Consider the following 23079-nt stretch of genomic DNA (forward strand, 5'->3'; position numbering starts at 1 on the left):
TTTTCCTTTTTTAACCACTTGCCTCCTGCATGACCCAGGGAATGAAACTTAGGAGAAGAACGGGCTCCCAAGGAACCCAAACGAAAGGATCGTTCCCAGAGAGCGTTTGTTCTTGGGTGTGACCTTGGGAGCCTTTGAGTTCTGTCACTGCAATGAAGATGATTTGGGGCGGGGAGTGTAGATGCATAAAAATAAACACCTGCAGAATGCGCTGGAATAAATGATAGCTAGACCCGATAGCTGTAGACATTGACATTCAGAACGTTCAGCTCCTTGGGGCTCAACTTATTGAAAATTCCTTCAGTTGGCACTTATTGGTATTCATGTGCGCCTTACATTCCTTCCGTTCCCCTGTAAAAATGAGTTTCTACTCCCGGATTAATTTCTTTGTTTGAATACATGATCATTGGGAGCTGGAAGTCGCAAGCCAGAGGCTCGGCCTGGGTTCCTGCTGTTGCAGGACGGGCAGCCCCACGGCCACCAGGGGGCGCTCCGGCCCTTCCTCTCCCCTGCCCGGCAGATTCCCTTCCGCAGCTGTGGCTGTGGCTGTCTCAAGTTTGAATGCCCTGCGCTGGTGCCCTATTTTAACTGTGAGGTGGGGTGGCGATGGCGGTGGGAGCAGCGGTCTTTCCTCCCCGAAAGACATCAGGCATGCGCAGAACGTCATATTTGCCGTTAGCCGTAACTACGGTTGTATGTGGCCAGCGGCTTTCTGAGTTGGTGAACAGGTGTCTGGTCCGGTTTTGAAAAGGCATCATACAGCTAATTAGAAAATAGTTCCCCTTTGTCATCGCTTTTCACGAGGGATAATTAATTATCCGTGGAGTGCCACTTGGCATTGGAATCATCACTGTTGCCTTCTTTTTCCTTTTTTTTGTGGGGAGTGATGGGGAGTGACAGGTGGTAGAGAGAGGGAAGCTCAGATAATCTACTCGATTGTTTCCTTTTGATGTCTCCTCGCTTTTGATGTGGAGCCAGGGCCGAGGGTGAGGAGCGCATCCTTGGTTGTCACGAGGCCTTGTTGAGCAGGTCCTTTTCTGTCCCAGCTCTTACTGGAAGGGGTTGTGGGTGCTAGTGAGGAGGTCTGGCTCAGCGCCTGGCACCATGACTCACTCCAAACATTCTGCAGCCTGGAGAGCACGGTCGTAATGACTCGGAGGAGGCGGGAGGCCGGCAGCGGGCCGGGGCTTGGCTGAGCGTGTGAGGAATCGGTTTCAGGCGGGGAGGGCGGCCCGACAGGCCATCGCCCTGGTTGCACTCTGAGTCCCTGGCCCCCTCCCTTAAGCAGCAGGAGAGAACCTAGTTGGCAAAGCCAACACAAGTTGGGCAAGCTTCTTTAAAGCAAAGACTTCCCACTGAATGTGATCTACTAGATCTTCAGTCATTGTCTCAGTACTTAGAATGTTCCAGATGGAATTTAGACACTTCACTTCTTTACTGATGTGTCTGCGTAGTCCACAAATATTTACTGAGCATCTCTCCCGTGCTGGGCCCTGCTCTCGCTGCTGAGGAGTCAAAAGTGAAGGAGGTTCATCTCTGCCACCCAGAAGCTCCGTGCCTCAGTTTCCCTGTCATTAAAATGCAGCATCCTCCGTCATGGTGAGGACCCAGTAAGCTAATCTAAAGTGTGTATGCCGGTGCCCTCAGCATCTGTGAGTTCTTGTGACCTGCGCGCTGCCCACAAGAGGTTCAGAATCTCTTGGAAGGAGCCACGGTGAGAAAACCCAGAAATAAAGGAAGAAGGTTGCATGGGAGAAAGGCAGTTGGGCCATGCGGGGTGATGGATTCTTTGTTGCCGCTGGGCACCTGGTGACTGGCACAGTGACCGTCCCTCACCCCCACCTTGAAGGGGTCCCATGCCCCCCGCTGGAGCGGGGCATCCTAATCAGAGTCTCGATCCCCCACGTCGGGGGGGGGGCGCGCCTGGAACCTACTGCAGGGCTGTCTCCCTGCTGCTGCCTCCGGGTCGGGTCGGGGGTGGGGGGGTGAGGTGGGGTTGGGGGGGTGGGGGAGGGGCTGCTGAGCTGCGGCAGGAGGGAGGGGCTCGGGGGTACGTGCAGGGGGTTGAGGGCACTGCAGGGAGAGGGCGGGCTGTGTGCAAAGGCTCCCGGAGGAGGAGTCCACCGAGCCCTCACCCCCCGGGGTCTGGAGGGGTCTTCCTGCTGCCAGGCCCTCGGTCTTCCGGTCACGGGTGCCCACCCTTCGCAGCAACCCGGTAAGGGTGGGCCGCTGTTGCTCCATTTTACAGAGAGGGCAAGTGACTTAGCCTGTCCCCCGGGGCATTTCCAGGAGTCCCTCTTACAGGGTGACCCCTTGCTTTAGGCTGGGGTCACTGCCCCGTGAAGCTCTCCCTTGACCGTCGTACCCGCGACGCTGTGAGCTGCCGTCACGTCCCCGGTCTCAGGGCCTTGTTTGTGCTCGTGGTTCTTCTGAGCCCAACATGATTTACCCTCGTTTGGGATTTCACCCTCGTAGTCTCAGATCTGCTGTGCTTCTGCTGCCCCCCAGCAGCACACACTCCTGATTTGTTCAGGGACAGTGAGCGTGCATCGGCCCCTCAGCCAGGAGTAGTTTGTGGTCTTGGGCTCTCCAGGCTGCTGGCGGCTGGGCCTGGCAGCTGCTTATGTAACGTAACTGTTGCCATTCTGAGCCGATCCCTCAAAACTGCTCTTGTTTTGTTGCCTCCTTCAAATCCAGTTGCCCTGATATACCCTTTTTATTTTTTTTAAGTTTATTTATTTTGAGAGTATGCCGGCACGTAAGTAGGGGAGGGGCAGAAAGAGAGAGGGAGACTCCCAAGCAGGCTTCAGACCATGAGCTCAGGGGCTGACGTGGGGCTTGAACTCAGGAACCCAGGCGGCCCCCCATCCCCACCCCAGACTGCTTCCTGCCTCAAGTTGCCGTCCGAGCCTTCGTGTGCCGTCACACTGCGTTCTTCCCTCCAACAACTACAGTTATCGACCCCCTAATTAATTTTAGTCATTTTATACTGACAGCCTTAGTCACAGCTGCCCTTGATAATAAGGAAAAAGGAATGTGTCTTCTGAACGTGTTCTTGTTTCCCTTTATCATCCCTCCATCGAGTTCTTATAATCATTAATTTATTTGTTTATCCCTAGAGGCCTTTGTGATTAGGGCCCTTCTGAAACTTGCTGATGAAAAGATGAACTATACTCGGAAAAAAAACCAAGAACCTCTACTCACTTCAGTTTCTTGGAATTGGAAACCTACGGCTAAGGCTTTTCCAGTCAGGATGAGGCAGCAAAAAATCAGAATTTGTTTCTTCGAGCTGTGGCTGTGACTTGGTCTCAGGCCATCTGATGGCGATTTGCCTTGTTTGAAAAATCAAGGCATAGTTCGATGCTTGTGGGCCCTCGGGTGCCAGAAGAATCTCTTCAAGGGAAACCAGGTGCAGAGACTCCCCGCCCCCCCGCCGTGAAAGTTCTCTGGGACCAGTTCTTTCCCAAAAGTTCTTGCTACCTGCGTGTACCTGGTGGCGTGGCTTCATCCGGGAATCACTCCAGGATTAGCTTGGGGTTGAGGCCATCGCTGTGGCTCGCTGTAACCAAAGCGTTCTTTATGGCACATGAAATACTGGGCGCACTGATCTCACGGCTACTGGAAATATGCACGTGTCTGTGCCTGTCTTTGTTCACATTAGCTGCTGGCCCTTGTCTTTATTGCTGTGTATTGTATTCCAAGCATTCGCCGCCTTCCATAGATAGGTCCAAAGGAAAAAGCACGCTGAGGGTAAGGAACTGGAAAGGGGCGTGGCGTCTGGGGCCCCCGGATGTCTGCGGGGACTGTTGGGTGGTCCGACTCCGCAGGGGGGAGGAGGTGGCTCTGAACTCAGGCCCACCTGCGTCGGATCAGTGCTGCTTTTTGCCAGCTCCCTGGCTGAGCACGCCGGCCGGAGGGAGGTTGAGGTTTGCCTTGGGAGCTTCTAGAAAGTCGGCCTCCCTCCCTGGAGTGTTGGGACAAGACTCGGGCAGGTGTTCACAGGCAAGGGCAAGGTTAATTCTACAAAGCCGGACGGCTCTAAGAATATCATTTGAAAGGAACATTTTGGGGGGAAATGAAAACCACCAATCCATCTTTAATGAAGTTTGACCCCTTACTCTGCATTAGAATTTTCTCTTTTCTCAGTAGGACGGATAACTTAGAGCAGATTCAGTTTTCTCCAGGTACAATGTGAGTCACAGAAAACTCAAACTGGTGCCAAGGGCTGTCTGTCTGGGGATTCCCATCCATCTCCCCTCTCCTCCCCACCGCCCTCAGATTCACCAGCAGGGTCCTGTCACACAGATGAGTCACAGTCCCTGAAGTGGGGAGACCACTCCAGAGAGGGGAGTTTTGCCGAGTTCTCTGCGTGTGGATATGAAGTTCGGGTGACTGAGCTGAGAAGCGGGGGCCTAGGGACCCCGCCATATGTAATAGAGCGCTCCGCGGTGGGCGTGCTGTCTGCTTAGCGTGGGAGGAGATGAAGAGAGATTGCCTTCTGGAGGCCGCCCTTCTGCATCCATCTTCACTAGTTGGGCTCCTCCAGAGAGCCAGGGCCCACCTCTCCTTCGCAATCCTGTTGGGAAGGATGGAGAGACCCAGAAGCACGATGGCCTCAGCTTAACCTGCACTGCCTTCACCAGGGACCGAGGAGTCTGGCTTCTGTGAATTTCCACGGCTCCTCCCAAGCTTGCGTGGGCTGCGGGGTGCCACTGAAGAGCCGCCTTGCTGATGGGTGGGGGCTTTGGTTGAGAAATGCGTCTGGCTCCTGTCACAAGGCCCCGCCGTGATGCTGGCTTGAACAAGATGCAGTTTCACCTCTCCCCCTGCAACACCCTGGGACCTGGTCCCCCCTCCCCCTCCCCCGCCGTGTGCTGCGCCGTCGTTTCTCACATGTTGCCCTTGCCCACGTGCCCATCGCACTGACGCTTCTGCCAGCGAGGGGACATGGCCCACTCCCCTCACTCTTCTCCCACTCGCCCGCCTGTCCCCAGCTCTGCGTCTGGCACCTCGTGGGTGAGTAGTCATTGTTGGCTGAGCGAGCACAGCAGAACCAAGGCCGTCAGCAGGTGTCCACGTGCTGACTGCTCACCGAACGCCCGGCCTCTGCTTGGCCTTGACCCATGGCCCTGTCTACCTGAGAGAGAAGGTGAGGGATGTCTTCATCCTCAGCGGTCCCGTGGCCGGCTGCAGAAGAGGAACATAGGAGCTGGAACAGCTTTTGACACATTGTGAATCTGACCACGGAGCTTTTTTTTTTTTTTTTGGCATTAAAAAAACCTTTTGTTCTGAAAGAATTGAAACCTCCCAGCAAGTTGTAAAGAGTAGCGGATCGTGTCCATGTGCCCTCCCTCCCAGGTCCCCCCAGTGGGAACGTTGTGCGGAACCGGAGTGTGATGTCACCCCCAGGGGACTGATGCTGCTCCAGACCTTGTCTGTGTCACTGCTTTCATAGGAGCCGGTGTGCGTGTCGGAGGGAGAGCGTTCCCACCGTGGGGATCTGTGTAGCCACCACCCAGGCGGTGCTTTTCTTCAGAGGCCCCCTGGCCCCGGGGATCAGGTCCAGGATGCTGCACGAGCCACAGCCCCTGGCCACGTTTCAGCTTCACACCACCACCCCCATCTTGAAATGTAAACAGCTGCCAGTTTGCTTGTTTTTGGTGCAGTTCCTTCACCTTCGGCACCTGCTTCTGCCCGTCAGCTCCAAGCAGGCGGCCTGCAGAGGGGTTTCCCTGTGGCTGCACAGTGTCGAAATGATTAAATTTGTTGCAGACATTTAACTGCTGGGAAATTTTCGTGTTAAAAAAATGTAGCCCAATAAATCAAACCATTTAACTTCAGTGGAGAAATCAGAACATCCGGGGACCGCGGGGCCTTTTTGCACCGCAGTCAGCTGCGTTGTGGCTGCCCGTTCTGTTCCCCCCTCGTCCCACCTGCCGGCCCTGCTCACACGTGCTTCCTGCCTGGGCCCCGTGCAGGTGCAGGTCTGATTCCTAACAAACGTTTTTCTCTTAGAAGTGGCCTTATCCAGTTTTGGGGGGCCAGCTACTCACCCTTCAAGCCTTTGTGCAAGCATTTTTCTCTAAGGAAGCATTTATTGCCCCCCTCCATGTGGTAGCATCTCCTCTCTCTGCTTGTCGGTCTCACGCCCCGCACTTCACGGTTGTTGCCTGTCCCCCTCCGGGCCGAGTTTGGGAGCTCTCGGAGGGCAGGGGCCGGCCCACGGATCGCTTCTCTTGTTCGCCTGTGTGTCTCCGACACCTTGCTCTGCGTCTGGCACCTCGGGAGTGAGTAGTCATTGGGGGGGCGAGCGAGCACAGCAGAACCAAGGCCGTCAGCGGGTGTCCACGTGCTGACTGCTCACCGAGTGCCCGGCGTCTGCTTGGCCTTGGCCGTCACCCTCATGCATCCTTACCAGGGCTCAGCCGGAGTGTGTGCTGGTGCCTGTCTCACCGGTGAGCAGTCCGCAGTCCAGGCAGAGAGACAGCTTGTTTGCAGGGACAGCATTTGGTACGAGAACTTACGGAGACTTGCGCCATGGATATTTGTTAAGGCTAAAAATTGATTGACATCCCTGGAATGAGATGTAGAACTATGTTAGAAATTGCTAGAAAAAGACAGGAAAAAGGGAAATGTTGGGGTAAACCATAGAGATTGCCCTATTGATGTATCAGTTGTTATCTCTTTTACCAAAGAGGACGATCACAACAGCGTAGGCAGCGCGGTCGGCGGGTTTGGCATCGGAAGGCCAGGATCTTCTTGGAGCATCTGCAGGAGGCAAGAAGCCGTCTTGGTGGCAGGAAGCCTTGACTTGTATCAACCTTGCCACTGATGGAAATGAGGAATGGGTCAGGCTGAGGCCGAGGAGAATGCCACCTGGCCCTTGGGGCTGGGATGCTAGTGTGATGCCCTCTTCAAGGGAGATGCCATGCCAAGCCACAGGGAGGCTTCCATAAGAGGAGATGACTGGGCTGCACCTGACTGCGTGGCCAGGGCTGCCCACCAGTCCCCTCACAGGCCCTGGTGTCTATAGAGTCCACGCTCTGCTGTCAGGCTGTCCCGTCAGCCTCCTCTCTAAGGTCTGTGGCTCCAGCCCCTTTAAGACAGGCTACAGCCCAAGAAGCAGACGACTAGTGTGAGGTGGCCCAGGGACTCCTAGAAAGAGCACTTGTCCTCTTTATGAGATGGTGCTTTCTCTGGGCAGATGGGCACATCCGCACCCTCCTGCCCTGGCTCACTTCCCTCTCAGAGCCCTTCAGTGGCTTTTTCTGCGCTTGGGGCAGAATCCACATTCCTGCCACGCCCTATACACCCTGCCCTATGCTCCCATACCCACGCCTGTCACTCTCCCCACACTGACCTTCAGGCAGCTCCTCAGCTGTGGGGAGCTCATTCTTGCCTGGAGGCCTTGCATCCGGCCCCTCCTTCTGCCTGGATGCCCCCCACCCCCACTCACCTTGCAGTCATCACCTTGTTTCCCTCGGGCTCACCTTTCAGCTCCCTTACAGAATATTCTTCTTCCTGATCTTTCCTTTCCCAGCCTTTCTGTTTGTGGTTTTCTTTGAGCCTGTGTAGTGTCTGCCGCAGACCTGAGGGTGACCCTACCCCCCACCCCCTGGCTCGTGCCATGGGTGGCACGTAGCAGGGGCTTGGGAACGACTGGTGAATGAATGAATGAACAAATGAATGGATTGTCTGGGAGGGGCCCGTGTTGGACAAGGTGGGTGGTGTCGTGGCCAGAGCGGGCCGCAGCGGGAGAGTTGGAGCTGCCTGGTCCCCAAGGAGCTGCCCTTTTTGGAGCAGGTGGGTGAGAACTTGTCCCTGGAGGAGGGGCAGGGCCAGGGAGTGGAGGCCAGGTGGCCCTCGGGGGGCCGTGAGCACAGTGGCTTCTTGTGCAGCTCAGTTCTGTGTGGTGCTCTCCCTGCGACCTTGGGCGGGGGCGCAGGGTCCAGGTGGGTCCAGGTGCGGGTGCGCAGGGGCCGCCTCCCCCGCCCCAGGGCGCTGCGCAGGTGGGACCAGTGGGTGTGGGCTGTTCGCAGCTCGTGGGCCCTTCCTTGCATGTTTTTAAGCTGGGAGGACGCCGAGCTTTCCCGCTTGTGACCTGGGTGCTCCATCGCCTCTCTGAGGTGCTCCCGCCCCTTTGCAGGGGGAGGGGGCTTTGGTGGTGTGGCCTCTCCCTGCAGGAGTTCCTGTGAGTGATGGATGGGGCTCTGTGTTTGTCACTGTCATACAGAGAACGCCCAAACCTTGGGGTCCCACGCAGGGGGTCATGCCGCCCCCAGAGGAAATAGGTGATGGTGGTGGTGGTCTCACGCTGTCTCCTTGCCGGCCTCTGCACCACCTGAGGGTAGGAGGCCCTCCTCTCCAGGGTTGGAAACAGGCATTTAGTGTGACAGAGCAGGGAGCATTCTCTGGGACTGCCTTTTGTCTTGGGGACGTGGTCCCCTGTTGAGTCTGGGGGGCTGTTTCGGCCAGGAAGGGTCCTTCGCTTGTTTACTCTGTGTAGTGCTTTCCCCTCCTCCTCTCTGCCTCAGGGAAGGGGCAAGGGCTGTGCCAGTCTCCTCCGGCTTCCTTCCTTCGGAGGATTTGATGTGGGGGTGGGGACGTAGGGAGGAGGCAGGGGTAGAGGTGGGAGGGGAAGGGCCTTCCAGCTTCTCCTGCCACCTGGTGTTTTCCAGTAATCTCTTTCAGTCTCCATAACTGTTGGAGGAAGGGGAGTGCTGTCTTTGCTATTTTACAGGTGAGGAAATGGGTTCAGAGGGGTTGAATCCTGCCCTAGGCAGAACCGCTGGTAACTGACTGGAGCTCCTCTGGCCATCAAGCAGGAGTGGGGTGTGTGTGTTCGTTCTTGGCTGCGTTGCCTCCCAGGGAAATCGGTAACTGCTGAGAACCTAGGACGTGGGAGATGGTCACGTTCTACCAAGGAATTCCTCTTGCTCGAAGGCCGGGAGAGAACCACTCGGTTCTGACCGGGACTTGGGTTCGGGGCGGGGCTGATCCCCGAGATGGCTTCAGCGGCCACGAAGGCCCAGGTCCTTGCTGAGTTCCAGGGAGGCCTGAGAGGGTGCTGGGTGGAGGTGAGGCGGCAGGGAGGGTGCTGTCCGGTGCCCGCACTCGAGGGCCCCTTTCATGGTGGTCGTCGGCATGCTTCAGCTGCTCAGAGGTACTAAGGGCTCAAGTGTCTTCTGCCCCACTTTATTTTTGAGAGTGAGCGGGAGTGGGGCGAGGGGCAGAGAGCGAGACAGAGGATCCCAAACAGGCACCCCACTGTCAGCACAGAGCCCGACACTGGGCTTGAACTCACGAACCGTGAGACCATGACCTGAGCTGAAATCGGACGCTTAACTGAGCCACCCAGGAGCCCCTCTTTGTTATTTTTATTGAAGTGTAATTAACAGAGTGCAATATTAGTTTCAGGTATAGAATATGAATCAACAACTCCCGTTTCTCAGTGCTCATCAAGATAATTGGACTCTTAATCCCCTGCATCTGTTTACCCTCCTTCCTTCTGGTGACCACCGGCTCTATTTGAGAGTCTGTGTCTGTCCCTTTGTCTTTTGTTTCTTAAGTTCCACCTGTAAATTGGTGCAGCCCCTGTGGAGAACAGCACGGAGGACCCTCTAAAAACTAAAAAAAGAAATTCCACGTGCTCTGCTAATCTCACTACTGGGTGTTGATGCAGAGAAAATAAAAACCCTAATTGGAAAAGATGTAAGCACCCCAGTGTTGATTGCAGCGTTATTTAAACAGCCAAGGTCCTGAGGTTGCCCCAGACTTCTCATCCTCCTGTTTGCACGTGGGCTGGTGCTATTGGGGCTGCCAGACCCCTTTCCAAGCTGGAAGAGCTCACAGTCTGTCTGGTAGACTTATTTTCTATCTTGGTGACCAGAACTGACCCATGTGGTCCCCTCCAGCTACAAGGAAACTGTCAGGCACTGTGCCAGGCTGGGCATTCAGAGGGCATAGGCTCGTGTCTGCTCTACAGATCTCCCTCGAGGGAAGGAGGTGGTTAAAGTTAGGGCTGAGGTCCGCCCACTGCCACAAGGTGGAGATTTGGCTTCATCTCCTAGAGTCCGAAGGCCGCCTCCAGGAAGGTGTGTGAGCCAGGTTTTAAAGCTGAAATAGACGTGATGGCATCGAATCCAAGTCCCTCATTAATTTCAGTGTCCAGTTGCTTTCTTGCTCCAATCTGGCTGGTTCTGCCGGCCAGCTGCTCGCTCGGGAGTCTCCGCTACCTGCCCCGGGGGCAGCTTGACCTGGAACTGCTGTCTTTTCCTGTGTTGTGCCTGATGTTCGAGATCAGCCCCCTAGCTGAGTCCCTGGTGCTCTGAGAGGGCTGCTGCCTGGCACACAGCGGCGGAAAAACCTGCCACTCGAGGGCCCTGCGGTGCCCTTGGTGTCAGGAGGGCCCAAGGATGGCTACTGTTCGTTGGCCTTTTGTCTTTGGAGTGTCTCTTGTCCTTCCACCTTTTCAGGCCTCCTTCACCTTAATTTTAAGACTTGGGAGCGTTGTTCTGCTTCCTTCCCCAAAGGCCATGACTGAGGAGGTGGCTTGTGGGGTGACTACCCAGCCAGACATCCGCATCCCATCTTTTATTCTCAGAGTGCCTCCTGTGCTCTCTCCCATCAGCCCACCTCTGACTTTGGAGGTGGATGGTTGGTGCCATCATGCCCACTACAGAGCTGGGGAAACTGACACTCCAGGCAGGTGGCATGCCCGTGGTGGCACAGGAAATCTGTAGTGGAGCCGGGTCCTTCCTGGTCACCTGGAGTGGGCGTGCTGGGTGCCGGACCTCGAGGTGTTCGGCGTGGAGCAGGATGGTGGAAGGCTGCCCACGGTCTGGTGTGAGGTTGGCCTGTGTCCTCTCAGTAGCTGTGGGCTTCTAATTAATTGCCGATGATGTGTGTGGCTCTGTCTGAGGATTGGCCATACACAGGATCACAGCCTGAGGGCGGAAGGAAGCTGTGCGGCTGATGTCTTAATTATTTATGGGTATTTCACATGCAATTAATCTTGCCTGCCGGCAGTTAACCCCACCACTCGGGTGGGCGGGAGCGTGAGGCCAGTTGCAGGGATGTTGGTGTTATAGCCCTCGGGGCTGTGGCCGCCCTGTTTACCCTGCTCACAGTTGTCGGGCCAGCTGAACGCAGGCGGTGGGTAGAGCAGATGAGGGGCTGCCCGGTGGTCTGTGCTTGCCTGCGGGAGGCAGAAGCCAGCCAGGCCCTTCGGCTGTTCCCGAAGAGCCCAGCGCTGCAGAGCTAGGAGGGTTCCAGGAGACCAGAGTCTGTACCAGCTCACTCTACAGACGGGGCGTCTCAGACCCCAGGGGGCTGGGAAATGCCTGAAGCACCTTGCCGTTGAGCGGCTGTGCTGGCCGAGGGCCCGGCATCCCTGTTTGTTACTCGGCCCGTCTCCTGTCTTTGCTGGTAGCCGGTCATCCCATGTGCCTCCCGGCTCTGGGGACCCTTGGGTCCTGTGCCCCCTCCTTGTAGGTTCCAGGGCGCAGCGCCGGCGCAGGACTGTTTGTTTGCAGGTGACAGGAGCCTGCTTCAGTCAAAGGAGTGCTCCTCATCTACCTCCTGCGGCCCCGGGACCCCGGGGTCAGGTGGTCTTGGGGTCTCCCAGCCGAGGCTCTGTTAGTAGAGGAGTAATGAGCTGGGGAAGGCGTGTTGTGACCTCTGGCCCGGGACTCTGCCTACACCCTGCTTTGTCTCCGATGAAAACCAGCAGTGTTGATCTCTTGTTGGGGTGCATGTCGGGGGTTGTAAAATACAGCGGGTGTGGGGCCCTGGCCTCTGTGAGATCCACCGTGGGGGTGTGGGGCTGGGGAGACGGGAGGCATCACGTGGTCGTGCCAGTGTGTCTCACTGTCAAGTGGCCCGGGGTCTGATCTGTGCCTGTTGACTTACTGATAGAGTGGCTCGCGTGTAGAACCTGCTTCAGGAGCCTGCTTGCAGGGCTTAATGAGACCGTTCGCGCAGCGCCTGACCCAGTGTCCCTGTGAGGAGGCATGTCTCCTGCCAGCTGCTGTCACTGGAGGAGATCCTTAACTTCGTGTCTTTCCCACCTGTAAGATGGGGGGGTGACCCCGTTAGCCCCATGAAACCGGGAGCTCCTTGGTTCCTTCTCTACAGCTGAGCCCTGACCTTCACTCAAGGTCAGCAGTGGAGACAAAAGTGCGTGCACCGGGGTCCCTGGGTGGCTCAGTTGGTTGAGCAGCTGACTGGCTCAGGTTATGATTTTGTGATTTGTGAGTTCGAGCCCTGTGTCAGGCCCTGTGCTGACACCTCAGAGCCTGGAGCCTGCTTCCGATTCTGTGTCTCCTTCTCCCTCTCTGCCTCTCCCCTGTTCACATTCTTTCTCTCAATAAATAAATAAATATTAAAAAAAAATTGTGTGCAGGAGAAGGGCTAGAACCTGGGGCCCTGGCCTGTCTCTGTCGGTCTTCCCTTCTGGCTTGCTGGCCAGTCACACTGACACCCCAAGCGCCTCTGGGGGTGCTGTGTCCCTTTTAAGTCACAGCCCTGCCATGGGCTGCCTGCTCTCACGAGCACCTGAGAGGGGGCTGGAGTGGTTAATAGGGCTTGTCTGAGTGTTGGGGTGTATATAACCTTCACCTTTCCCTGAGCGGGGGGTCCTTCAGGACAAAGGACTGAGCCCTCCCCATCTGGCTGTGCAACCTGGTGATAGGGAACACAGGGTCTCTGCCTGGCAGGCCCCCCCAGTTTCCCAGCTGTGTGACCCTGAGCAGGTTATTTAACCTCTCGGAGCCTTTGCTGGCTCCTTTGAAAAATGGGAACAGTGACAGCTTGTAGTTTTGGGGGTTGTTGGGGGCTCGATTGAGGTAGTCTGCCAAGGTCTCTGGGCAGTGGCTGACCCCCCGGTGGGAGCTGCTGAGTACTGTGTTGAGTGATGTGCTGAGTGCTCTGCAGCTTGGGGTCTCCTGCCCAGCGTCTGCTGCGTAGGCACATTGGCTGAGCTTTGTGTACACGCTGATGCCAGGGTCCCACCCCTGGAGATGGTGGCTTAGATGCTCTGGGATGGAGTCTCAGCAGGAGGGGGGGTGTGTATGCATGCTTTAAAAAAAATTGTTTTTGAAGTTTATTTTTAAGAGACCGCATGCAGGGGAGGGGCAGAGAGAGAGGGAGAGCGGGAATCCCAAGCAGGCTCCGCCCTTCCAGCACAAAGCCTGATGTAGGACTCAAACTCTCGAAACTGTGAGATCATGCCCTGAGCTGAAACCAAGGTCAGATACTTAACTCACGGAGCCACGCAGGTGCCTCTCGTTTTTACTAGCTTTCTGGGTCCTTCTAACATGCAGCCCAGCGAGGCTGGAGAGCTGTTCCCTTCCTAACCGGAAACTCGCTGCAGGGTAGGTCCTGGTCCTCAGAGCTCTGGCAACAAGTCTGGGGGCATTTCCTCCCCAAGTTAACAGATGGCACAGTAGAAACCCTAGGCGGGCAGGGGAAACCGAACAGAAAGCCACAAGGGCCTGGATGGATCTTGGAAGTTACAGTGAAGCTTGATACAGTTGGTCCTTTCTCCTGGAGGTGGACGGGAGGGGGTAGGCAGGCAAAGCTAGAAAAAGCAGTAAAGTCTGACAAATGACCGTATAGGTTAAGTACATAGTTACAGAAGCGTATTATTTATTTCTGTGCATGTGCCCTCGTGAGCTCTTTAAATAGAGCGGAGTATGGGCCCCAGGGGAGCGTTTGTAAAGGGTCTGTGAGGTCTTTGGGAAGAGGTACCTTTTATAAAAGGCATAGAACGAATACACAGATATGTGCATATGTGAGTGCGCACTCACGTGTGCGTCCCGACAGGCCACATCTTGGTAGCCTACTCCTGGACTCCCTCTTCAGATGATCTTTAACTCCCTTTTCAAAATTACCCTCAAGATAATTTCCCCCCTGGGGGGCCTTCAGTGGCTGAACATGGGAAGGCTCTCCCATCGCCGCCGCATGGCTGCCTCAGTACTTTATATAGTAACGCCTGACACCCATAATCACCGTGTGAATGGGGCTCTCCGCCGTGTGCGTCTGCGTTAATGTGGGTCCCCGCTTGCTGATCTGTCGGGAATCTGGGATGCCTGTGGGTGGATTCATGTGCCCCGGAGGAGGGGAATGGTCCAGTTTTAGGTCCTCGTAATGATAAAAGAACTTGTTCCCTTCCTCCCGTGGGTATCCGTTCCCAGGATGCGTAGGAAGAAGTTGGGTTCGAGCCTGAATCTCTGTCGCTCGGGCAGGAAATTAAAGCTGTGAATCTGGTGGTTAGTGTTTTCTCTGGAGGCCGTGAACTTCCGATTAAATGGTTGACATTTCTGCCTGGCCCATCGTGCGCTCTGCACCTCGAGAAGAACAGGCTTGAGCAGTGTGTGTGTGGGGGGCGGGGAGGTTCTCTGACTCCTTCCTTAACCCATCCCACCCTTCGCTCTTCCCTAAGGTTTTGTGTGTGTTGTGGCCAGGGCCTGGGGCAAGTTGGGGGCTTCTGTTTTTCTCCCCGACGCCCCAGTTCTGGGCAGTGATGGGGCTTTGCTGCCTCTGTGGAGGTGTAGACAGGGTGCAGCGGGGCCTTGGGGAAAGCGGGGTCTCGCTGGCCTGGCTGGCTGTGAGGATTTGGAAGAGCTGAGGTTTTGGACTCAAAAGCAGCATAGTAGGGGCTCACGGGACCCCGTTGGGAGCTGGGGTGGCCATTCCTGCACCGCTGCAGAGGTGGTCTCTGCAGGTGAGCCAGGACACCTGTCCTGTGCAGCAGGACACCAGGTCTGCCAGCTCTCGTCTCCCAGCTCCAGAGGGATTGTCCTTAGGCTTGGGGTTACCGTGTGGCCGCTCCCCAGTGTCCAGCAGTGGGGCTCTGTGGCTCACATTTGACCCCTGGGCCACCAGCCCCTTTGTGAATCTCCGTGTTTTGTCTGTGCTGGATTTGCCTGGAGGGGTTCTACCGGCTCCCCTCTTGGGTGGGCTACTGCCCCTGTGTCTGTGAGCTCCCTGCGCCCTGGCCTGGCCAGCGGCCCTTGGCTCCACTCCAGCACATGGGTCTTGGTGGAGCAAATTAGAGCCGTTTGCCCTTGGCCGGATGCATCTGCTCCCACCCACTCTTTATCTCGACTCTGAGACTGGCCCATCCCACACTTCTGGAGGACTCCCCGTGGTTGGCTCGGTTTGGGGTAACCAGGCACCCTAGGTTTCCCTGCATGCAGCTGGAGGCCTGTGGGGGCTGCGCCCTGAGGAGGAGGGTGTCAGGCTTGCTGTCTGCCCCTGCCAGTGGGGGAGGACCTCACGGAAGAGGTGATCCCTGTCCGAAACCGGGACACGGAGGCCTGAGGGAAGGGGAGCGTGTCTGCTCTGCAGTGGACAAAGCAGGGAGCCGTGGAGTTGAGCAGGGTGTGGACCATCCAAGGGGCTGGGGGCTGGAGCCTTGGGTGTCTGTGGGGTGCAGGCGGTGGCTGAGCGCTGGGTATAGGTGCAGTTGCCTCTGGGAGCCGGTGAAGGCACAGGAAGCAGGTGAAGGGTAGGAGGCTGAATGAGGGCAGTCGGAGGGACCCGTGGCAAGGCTGAGGGGACCTGTGAAGTGAGGGCGGGGTCCGCAGTGACTGAAGCGGCAACCTCTTCCCTGCTCCCTCCTGTCTCTGTCTCGTCAACAGCTGGCCTGGGGTCCAGCCAGCGAGCTCCACTGGCCGGCACGAGTGTCTGTCAGGCCCATCCCTAACCACAGACCACTGTCCCCAGCCCGGAATGGGAGGAGGCTGGCCTTGGGGGAGGGGACGGGGAGCTCCTGGACCTTCTCCTAAGACAGGCAGACCTTGGAACCTGTGAGAGGCCCTGCAGGACCGTCCGTGTCTGTCACGACAGCTCAGCTCTGCCCTGGTGGCACAAAAGCAGGCGTAGAGCATAACTGACGAGTGTGGGTGTGTTCCAGAAAACTTGTCCCAACCCCTGCCCCGTCCTGTGTGGCTGGGGGTGCGAGCACCGAGCTTCCAGCGGAGGGAACTGACCGCTAGGGGTCGCCCAGGGTCCCAGAAAGGAGACTTGAGGAATCTGGGATTTGATGAGAAAGCTATGATTTTTCTATTGTGCCTGTGACTGCCTTGAAGAGTGTCAAGTTTCCATAATGGATCTTTGTTTTGTTAGATTGGCCCTCTGTGGGCAGAAGTTAAAAGCAAAACAAAACCAAAAAAAAAAAAAAAAACTGAAACAAAATATAATTTCCTTAATGGGCTTGTTTGCTTTTGCGCGAAGGCCGCCGCTGCTGCGGCATAAATGTGCGCTCAGGTACTGACGGTGTTGTATTGCTGCAGCTCACACTGAAATGAGGTGATTTGACGTCTATTTGGATATAGAGGCAGAGATGGAAGTCTGTTTCCTGCTCCCACAATGGTTCCCTGCCCCGCTACAATTTACAGATGAGCCCTTCTTTTCCACAGTGAGCAGAGGTGCTGCTTTTTGTCCCTGATCAGTTTCTTAGGGTTAAAGTGGACATTGTCCTGTGTGCTTGGCTGCATTTGCCATTCAGTCCTCTGCAGCTGAGCAAGGACCTGAGTGTGAGGTGGATGGTCCTTTGCCTTTCAGGCCTAGGTGAGGGGAACCCTGGCTCCACCAGGCTTCATGGGAGCCGCAGTGCAGAGATCCTGCTCCTGAGGTCCTTGAAACGTGTGTGGCGGGTAGTGGAGAGGAAGGAGGCCACACTGCCTAAGTCTGTAATGGGATGGGCGGCGCTGGGGACAGGAGAGAAAATTACAAGTTCGGGAGGGAGGCGTCGCTGGCCTGTGTCACTGCTGCTGGGAGAAATAAGGTATTTCCGTGATCTGTGAAAACCAACCAAACGTTGCCTCCTGGCTTACAGCCAAGAAAAATCAAGGTGAACGTGCATAAAGTAAAGCCTGTTGAGGGTGTTTGTCAGGGGGATAAGCATTCTCATGGGACATTTTGTTGTTCACCTTGACCGTGAACTGCAGTGGGGGTGTGGGGAAGGTGGGAGGGCCAGTCTGACAACATTTTCTTGTCTAATTCCTGGTATCAGAGTACTGGTTGACCTGTGTCCTTGTCCTCTGTCATCTCGGTGTTGCTGTCCATACAGGGACGTGGGCCAGGAGGCCAGCCTGCACGGCGTGTGGGGCAGGGGACGCCAGTGGGATGGATCGTTGAGCCTTGGCCCTCCTGGTGTTTGTCATGGTGGCGCTCGCATAGTGAGACCAGGGCCCTCCAAGGGGGGTCTGTGGTCGAGCTCTCTCATTTCAGCCACTGGGGCTCCCGTTGGCCTGAAAAGTGTGTGTGTTTTCTGGGACTTTGTCGAGACCACGTCTTCCTCCAAGTGGTCTTTCCCCCGCAGAGTAGGCAGGCTTTAGCTGCAGAGTCTGTGTGCCCTACGTCCCCAGAACCACACACTCAGCCTCCCGTAAGGGACCCCCTCCCTGTCTGGGTCTGATTTCCCACGTGGCCCACGGTGATCCTGTTTGACACTTGAGAAAATTCTATTATCTAGTCTGCTGCTCTAGGGCATAGACCACTTAAAAAAATCTTTTATTTCCCAAGGCTGAGGTTCACAGGAAGTCAGTAAAATCTCATAACTTCTGAAAATGTGCTCAGTTGAACCAACCCCTCCTTGGACAGTCACTTCTCCCCAGTTTTTCTGTCCCCTGCTGTTGAAGGACAAGGCACTAATTACAGGGATAGGTGATGTGTTGTATGTTTTCTATGTGCTGAGCAGTCTCCTTTTTTTTTTAGGTTTATTTTTTTTGAGCGACATGAGAGAGCACGAGTGGGGGAGGGGGTGCCGAGCTTTTTCTAAGTACCTAATTTACATAATTACCTTATCGAGTGCTTAGGACATTAGTATGAGCTAGTGACCACTGAGACCCCCTTTTGTAGACATGGGAGTTGGTGTTGAGAGAGGGTGGGTAGCTTGCGCAGAGTTACCCAGCTGCAGAGCCACAGTTTGAACCGAGGATTTGGGACCCTGAACCCCTTGTCTGCGCTGGCTGCAGTGCGCCCAGCAGTCTGGGAATGCGCATGTACTCATAGGACCATTCTGCGGGGAACCTGGCACCGTGACCATTTTGCAAAGCTGTAAGCCCACTTCCGGATAGCAGGCAGTAAGCGGCTGTCCTGGGGTTTGAACTCCCATTTCCTTAACCAGGGGCCTGTTGATACAAGCCCTTCTTAAATACCACTCCTATTATTGCAGTGGAAGCTCCTGGAACCTGTACTGACCATCTTACCCCTTCCCACTCCTCACGAAAGCGCCTTCTCTCCAGCCCTTGGTCCTGCCAAGGGCACTTTCCATCGTTCTTGGCCTCGGGGTGGGGAAGGCGACTTCAGACCCCAGAGGACTTGTTCCAGTGCTCCGTCCTGGGCGCCCTCATTAGGTGGCTGCGGAAGCTGAAACGACTTGTCAGGTGCCGACACTGCAGTGGAAAGCACTCCTCCCTTAGCAGCTGTCAGTCTTGTGAGTGTCAGAGATCTTGTCGTTGGAGTTGAATAGTCTCTCTGGATCCCTCCTTTTCCATGAACCTTGACCAAGCACCCAACTTGCTGGTCCTCTGGGGACCCAAGATGCCTGGCACGTTGTGTGTCTTTAAGGAGATGTGAGCTAAGTACAGGAGGCACGGGGGTCATTATTGCACACTCTGCAGCTTGTGGAGGGATAGGGAAATCACAGAGGGCTTCCTGGGTGATGTGCCTTTTCATCTGGGCCCAAATAAAGGACTTAGGTTTATCAGACTGGAAGTTGGGCCCAGTGAACATGAGGAAAGACAGATTCTGTCTATGAAATCCATGCACCAGCTCACGGGTAGGGTCACAGTAGTGAAAATCATTCAGGAGGGTCTCTCAGGAAGGCTTCTGGCCAGAGGCTACTGCTTGTGTGGGGGGTGGGGGGGCCCTGGTGACCCCAGGCAGGGGCCTGACGCAAACCTCTGTGCATAAGGACCATGTTAGAGGGTGGTGAAGGGCTCCCTCCTGCAGAGGCTTGCAGAGCCAGCAGACTGAGCCGTCGAGGGCCCCCTGTGCTGAGCACTCAGGCGGGGGGGGGGGGCCCTGCAGTGCACGTGCTTAGCAGAGTTGTGCTTAGATCCAGTGCAAGTGGATCATTAGTGTCAGTCACACCTGGGTGTGATGTGCGGCTTCCGAATGGAAGGCCCATGGGTCGAGGGTACATTTTCTGATTCAGAGATTGCAGCCAAGGTTTGGGGGGAGAGGGAAGAACAGGTGGAGCCCAGGGGACTTGGGAGCAGAAAAACTATCTTGTGTAATACTGTAATGGGATACATGTCTCCACAATGTTCCAAACCCCAAGACACAGGTCAACTTTGGGTTGTTATGATGTGTCAGTGCAAGTTCATCAAATGTAACAAATGCGCCCGTGTGATCGGGATGGCGACAGTGGGGGAGGTGGTGATTATGTGCTTTCCAGTCGGCTGTGCACCTGAAATTGCTTCGAAAAGTCTAGTGAAGGAAACCATTTCACTTCTTGGGGCCTCCTGGCAGCTCCCTGGAAATGAGCGTCGTCTTCCTTTGTCTGTGCAAGAAAGTCTCAACCCCAGTGGGAAGGCCGCTTTGTAGGAAGATTCAGGATTCAAGCAGTTGTTGGAATGAAGGCATGATTTCCAGGTCTGGGTCCACAGTCCCCAGCTGCCGGCCACTTGTGCTGGGCTTCTTGAGGAGAAAGACCGAATAGATATTATCCTGTTCTTACTAAGTCTTCCCCCACCCCCCTTTTATGGCTGTGACCTCATGGAAAAAATTACTGGGTTATGTTTATGTGTGGCTTTTTTTTCTTGAGATTTTTCAGATAAATTTTTTTAAACATGATGCCTTTTGAGTTATGAATGCACCGCTGCAGTGTGTAAGAGGCAGTGCCCCGATCGAGTGCCTGCCCGTCTCCTTGTTCCTCTGAACCTGGCAGCACCCAGGGATTTGGGAAGGGGGGGTGCTGATTTTCTTCTTAAACCCGAGGGAAAGGCTCAGAGGGACTGGGACACAGGTATGAGGCTGGGAGCCAGGAGCCTAGACCCCTGGTTAAGTTGAGAAGGCAAAGTCTTGTAGACTGTGTTTCATGATCGGCATAGGTGAATGTCTGTCGTTTTTTATGAAGAAATTCTCCTTTTATTAAAACATTTTTTTTTACATTTACTTTTCAGAGACAGACAGATCATGAGCAGGGGAGGGGCAGAGAGAGAGAGGGAGACACAGAATCTGAAGCAGGGTCTAGGCGCTGAGCTGTCAGCACAGAGCCCGACACAGGGCTTGAACCACAAACTGCGAGATGATGACCTGAGCCAAAGCTGGATGCTCAACTGACTGAGCCCCTCAGGCACCCCAAGAGATTCTCCTTTTAAAGACCTTGCTTCCTGAGCTAAGTTGGGAGCGTGGGTCTCTTCTTAGGAAGGTGCCTTGTGCCTAGGGCCTAGCAGGTGCCCAGTAGGTGCTGACGGCCGGCCGGCTGGCTGGATGAATATGTGAGCTCTGGGCTGTTGTATCTCCAGGCAGAGCACGGCTGAGTCAGGCACACTCCTTGCCTTCATCTGCTTCACGTGCTGGCTCTCGTCTCCCAGGGGCCGGTGGGTGGCTCGGTCCCCCGTGGTCTCCTCAGGCCGGTGATCTCGGCCCAGTATTCCTACCATCTTATCAGCCCTGCTCCCACCCTTGCCCTTTTTTACTTTAGTAGCATCTTTTCTGGAAGTGCTTTTCCTGTCTTTTTTTTTTTTTTTCTATTAAAATTTTCAAACGTTTAGAGCCAGGGTCAGAACAGAGTCCCATGACTTGAAGGGGACGCTGTCAAAAAGATGCACAGCCCTGGCAGAAGGTAGGAGGGTCACGAAGGAGGCCTGAGTCTTACGGAAAAAAACAGGCAGAAAAAGCAAGCAGAGATGTGGGTGTGTTTTGGTCACTCGTTACCTTCAGCACCAAGGACAGTGCTTGTTTGTTGTCGGGGCTCAGTGAATACGTGTTGACCCAGTGATTTTTCTGGGTCTTTCTTCGCTGACACCTTGGTGATCCAGGCAGGGACACTCAGACCTCACTCCTCACCGGCACCTCAGGGTCCACTTTGTCCTGGTACAGCACACAGGTGTCGTCCTGGGAGAAGCCTGATGGGGGAGCTGGGGTGAAGACCACCTACTTGGGTCCCTGGGGTGCCACAGGGGCTGCTCTGGGCTTGGAGACGAGATGGTCTGTTCTTTACTCTGCCTAATCCAAATGGAGTGGCCTCGAGTGTCTGAGCTGGAGGCTGAGGAGGGGCCCCCATCATTCCTTTCCTTCCTTCTCTTGCCCTGAGACTGGGCTGCGGAATATACTTTTGTCTTGCAGAGAGACAGCATTGGTCCCGTGGCCCCATTTCTTGCCTCGAGGTCTTTGGCGAGTTTCATTCTCCCTGGGCATTCTCAGTATGAGGGGGACCGAGAGGACCCACCTGTTGGTCTTTGCCCTTCCTCCTCTTTCTACCCCTGCAGTTTCTTCATACCCACACTAGATGGGATGGTGATTTGTCTTTCTTAGATGTGCATGAAGGATTAAATGAGATAGTCCTGAGCTAGAGCTTGGTATGTCTGTTAAATTTTAACTAAAGGGCAGAAACCAAAACTCCTATCCTCTTTCCAAAAGAGGATTTGAAGTAGCCTCTTAAAGCAGACTTTGCAAAGTGTGACAGGTTGTGAGTACTTTGGCCCAATGTGGAAATAAAGGTTGGAGAAGGTGAGGGGGGGGAGTGGGCAGGCTAGGGCATGCTGTGGTTGCCGCATGGATGTGAGCACTCACCCAATGGGGAGGTGGGCTGTGAGCTTCCTAGCAGCCAGATCCAAGAGGGGAGCCCTTCACAGGGTTTGCTAGGGGTTCCTATCTAAGTGATAGGAGAACGATGTGTTTAATATGTGGATGGATGGGGACAACAGTTAACTTTGATGGAGATGGGAAACCTGGACGCTAATCTAAAAGCGTGGTTTTCTAGCCATGCTTTCCCAAGTTGAGGTTGTCTAGAAGAGGAGCCCCCGTAAATACTTCCAGGCTGTGCCCTGGACAGGTGACCCCTTTACACGGTCACCTGTGTACAAACTATAGAAGTCTGTGTAGGAAGAAGCCAGATCTCTTAACTCGGGTGAGTGTTTCTAGGTCTGCATGGAGCCACCTGTCGCTCGGCCGGCCCTTTCTCCTCTGCTGACAAACAGCTGTAACTGGGGAGCAGTCTTGGTCAGAGCAGATGCCGTCCAGGATCAGGGACTCGGAAAAGTGGGAGTGTGAGGCCGTCTTCTCCCGTAGCCGCTGGCCTAGGGAAGCCCGCCGCGTCCCTCACCCGCCCTGCCCTCCCGTGGCTGTGGGGCAAAGTGACCAGCCCATGCCCGCTGGGTCTTGCAGACGGTACAGCGATTAATTGTGAAAGGGAAAAGGGGAGCTTGTCTAGACAGCTTACCCTAAATAGCACATGATGCAACTCTGCGAGGGGACAGCTTAACGGGCGGGGTCTGCCGATTAATCTCGACCTTGTTTTCTTCCCTCAGATGAACTGCGACAGGCCATTGTGGCCATGATGAACCGGAAGGACGAGCTGGAAGAAGAGAACAGGTACCTGACCCTCAGGCCTGAGGACACGGTTCTCGGACAGACACGTGGCCTCGGGGACGGGGCGGGCCCCGACCAAGGGACATGTGCTTGGTTGGTGGAATTGTGAGCAGTGGTTCCTTGCGGGGTGGGCTGTGCCAAAGCATTGTTGGCAGGGGATGAAACCCGCACGGGCCCGGCTCTGCCTTGGAACACGTGAAGAATGTAGTGAAGCAGTCTTTTTGAAAAATATTTCTTTAAAAAGACCCTCTGAGACACAGTCCACACACGACCTAGTCGACCCACTTCAAGGGCACAGTGTGTGCTTTTCAGGGTTTGCGGACATACACTGCCATCACCAAGGTCCCCTTGAGAACCTTCTCACCACCTCGGAAAGATCCCTCCTCCAGTGTCCCTCTGACCCCCTGAAGCCGTCGTTGGGTAACCTTTGAACTGAGGGCCTCTCTTCCCATGTTCGAGTGTTCTCAAGTCAGGGACTCCCAGGCCAGGCCAGTGTCTGGCTGCTTGTTAGCGGAAGGCCACTGCAGG

At 55.3% G+C, this 23079-nt stretch overlaps 1 protein-coding gene across 1 annotated transcript in view; it reads left to right on the forward strand.

The window, feature by feature from the left end:
- The window catches only part of SNX29 (sorting nexin 29), a 173090-nt gene that overhangs the window by 89942 nt on the left and 60069 nt on the right, over positions 1-23079 (forward strand). The window contains exon 12 of the mRNA XM_029949831.1: positions 22491-22554. Within this exon, the coding sequence (XP_029805691.1) occupies positions 22491-22554 (64 nt within the window). The remainder of the gene's footprint in view (positions 1-22490; positions 22555-23079) is intronic.

Source organism: Suricata suricatta, chromosome 8 (assembly GCF_006229205.1).
Source record: "Suricata suricatta isolate VVHF042 chromosome 8, meerkat_22Aug2017_6uvM2_HiC, whole genome shotgun sequence".
Taxonomy (NCBI): domain Eukaryota; kingdom Metazoa; phylum Chordata; class Mammalia; order Carnivora; family Herpestidae; genus Suricata; species Suricata suricatta.